Source organism: Octopus bimaculoides, chromosome 27 (genome assembly GCF_001194135.2).
Source record: "Octopus bimaculoides isolate UCB-OBI-ISO-001 chromosome 27, ASM119413v2, whole genome shotgun sequence".
Lineage (NCBI taxonomy): Eukaryota > Metazoa > Mollusca > Cephalopoda > Octopoda > Octopodidae > Octopus > Octopus bimaculoides.
This window is the reverse complement of record NC_069007.1, coordinates 13,680,571-13,683,131: the sequence shown is the minus strand read 5'-3', so window position 1 is coordinate 13,683,131 and position 2,561 is coordinate 13,680,571. Positions and strand designations below refer to the sequence as shown.

Genomic DNA, 2,561 nt, shown 5'->3' with positions numbered 1-2,561 from the left:
GTGTGTGTGTGTGTGTGTGTATCCATTGCATATGTATGCTTGTGTGTGTGTGTGTGTGTGTGTGTGTGTGTGTATCCATTGCATATGTATGCTTGTGTTTGTGTGTGTGCGTCTCACCTTCTGGTAATTAAACAAAGCCAGGCTGGTCTCGGCTGCATCCTGAGTTTCAATGAATAAAAGTTTGTTCTTTTGTAAACTGTCAATAATTCCCTGTAATAATAATAATAAATTCTGGTTTTATTGGCCACAAGGGCTAATATAAATTAAAAACATGTAAGGACAAAGACAGGATGAAGGTTACAAAGGGTTTTGTCCAAAAAGAAAAACGTTCGTGTAAACAGTGAGGAAAAACAGAGAAAGATATGACAAATAAAACCCCCAATAGGGGGAGGCGCTTCGGAAGGTTACACGTGGAAAAAACCCATAAAAGCCACGGGAGCCTGGTCAGAAAATAAGAAAGGGGTATAGAGCCCTTTCTCCTCTTACATTACCTTTTTCTACAGGTGTATCCTCAGAATTGGTCCGTTCATACTGGCCATTCTTCCAACAGTCACCCATCTTTCAACAAATTTGCCATCAGACAGCACTTCCCTCTCTACTCTCATCTTCCTTTTCAAGTGGAACTTGATTTATTTGCCACAAGGGCAAAAGATGAGAGAGATTTAGCTGATTACTCTAACGACTTAAGTAATTGCAGAGAGACTTTGTCATCAAACCAAGGCACTAATATATTGATAATCATTATGACAAAACAAACACACACACAAAGATTGATTGTAAAGTAATAAATAGAACCAAACTTACCGTTTCATACCATGAAGCAACAATCGTTTCCTGAAAGAACAAAAGAAACATTAGTTATAAGAAGGACGTTTAGGATTTGTGAGAAGTAACTTTAATACAAATATGTGGTTTCAGGTTCAATACCAGCTACGGAAGCTGGTTATCATGGCTGCGTGGTAAGGAGTTTGCTTTCCAACCTCATGGTTCCGGGTTCACTCCCAAAGCGTGGCCCCCTTTTTAATAATCCTGCTGGCAATTTGCAATATCAGTGACTGAAAAGCTTCTCTTATTTTACATATTGTTTGCAATGAGCGGATGCCGGCAACTGAGGAAATACATGTATGCTGAAATGACGTGATGGGTCTGCTAAAGATACAAAGATTGCCATCTTTATAAACTACTTAAATATCAGTGAAAGAAGCAGTGTTAATATGTACACTTACATAAACACCATATTTGACGACATATAAAGTGCACTTTTCCCTCCAAAAATGTCTCAAAAAATTGCGCTGGGTCTCATATATGAAGTCAGGCCTCCTTTAAGCTTTAATGCACCAAAATTTCCCTTTTTTTGTTTTTCAATATGCACATCTTTTATGCAGTACACCAAAACTATTTTTTCCATAAGAAATTCAAGAGAAGGAACAGCAGATTCGAGCAGGGATGTGCCCTGAGTGAACGGTCGACGGTAATTGATGCTCTCTCCAGCTTGTTGCCGGCTTGCGTGTTTGTTACTCAGATAGCATTCGTCGCCCGAGACCTATGTTTAAAAACTTGGGAAAATTGCTCGTAAATCAGTTTGGAGATAAAGTTCATATAAGAGAGGTAACTCTCTAAAGGGACACAACTCCCTGGTTGAAATTAGCCATTTGATAACTGGACACTAATGATATAAATACATACGCACGCGCACCTTTTAGCTTTTGTTTCAGACCAATGGCTTGGTGAAGCTGACCGCTGGTGTAAATCTCGGTGGCAGTAGCAACTCCTGAGACATAACCTTCGAGGATTTCAGTCGACCGCATCAACTCCAGATCTTATCCTTTTTTTACAGCCTGGTACTTATCCTATCGGTTATCTTTGTTGAACCACTAAGTCATAGGGATGTAAACAAACTAACACCAGTTGTCAGGTGGTGATAAAAGACAAACAGAGACACCCACGCACATACTTACCATGTAAGAATAACTGGTAAAAAAACCCACAATTCCGTCAGGGACAATCCGGCAGAGATCCACCAAAAGATTCCCGTAATTCCGTATGACAGCTGAATAAATAAAGAGATGAGTTAAGACAAGTCATAAGACAAACATCATAATTAATATCATAAGTGTGAAATATAATGAAGAATGTATGACAAAGCGACGTCATAAATTGAAGGATGAGAAATATTTAAGAAGTTATAGGCGTGGAGGTGTAGTAAGAAGTTTGCTCCCCAACCACATGGTTCCAGGTTCAGTCCCATGGCGTGTCACCTTGGGCAACTGTCTTCTACTAAAACCTCGAGTAGACCAAAGCCTTGTGAGTGGATTTGGTAAATGAAAACTTAAAGTAGCCCGTCGTATATATATAGAAATATGTGTGTGTGTGTGTGTGTGTGTGTATGTTTATGTGTGTCTTAGTGTCTGTGTTTGTCCCCAAGCATTGCTTGACAACCAGTGTTGGTGTCTTTGCATCCTTGTAACTTAGCAGTTCGGCAAAAGAGGCAGGTAGAATAAGTACTAGGCTTTTGAAAAAAAAAAAAACATAATTCCTATTATTCGTTTGACTAAGACCCT

At 39.3% G+C, this 2,561-nt stretch overlaps 1 protein-coding gene across 2 annotated transcripts in view; it reads right to left on the bottom strand.

The window, feature by feature from the left end:
* LOC106868561 (general transcription and DNA repair factor IIH helicase subunit XPD) overlaps positions 1–2,561 on the bottom strand; it is a 42,269-nt gene that overhangs the window by 3,111 nt on the left and 36,597 nt on the right. The window contains exons 17-19 of one of the 2 annotated variants that reach the window (XR_008266905.1): positions 1,959–2,050; positions 805–834; positions 118–210 (exon numbers count right to left, since the gene is read on the bottom strand). Coding sequence is in view for 1 of the 2 variants with exons in the window: in XM_052977214.1 (XP_052833174.1) it covers positions 118–210; positions 805–834; positions 1,959–2,056 (221 nt within the window). In the remaining variant the exon portion in view is untranslated. Of the gene's footprint in view, positions 1–117; positions 211–804; positions 835–1,958; positions 2,057–2,561 lie in introns of both variants that reach the window. The other variant, XM_052977214.1, reaches the window with a different exon arrangement.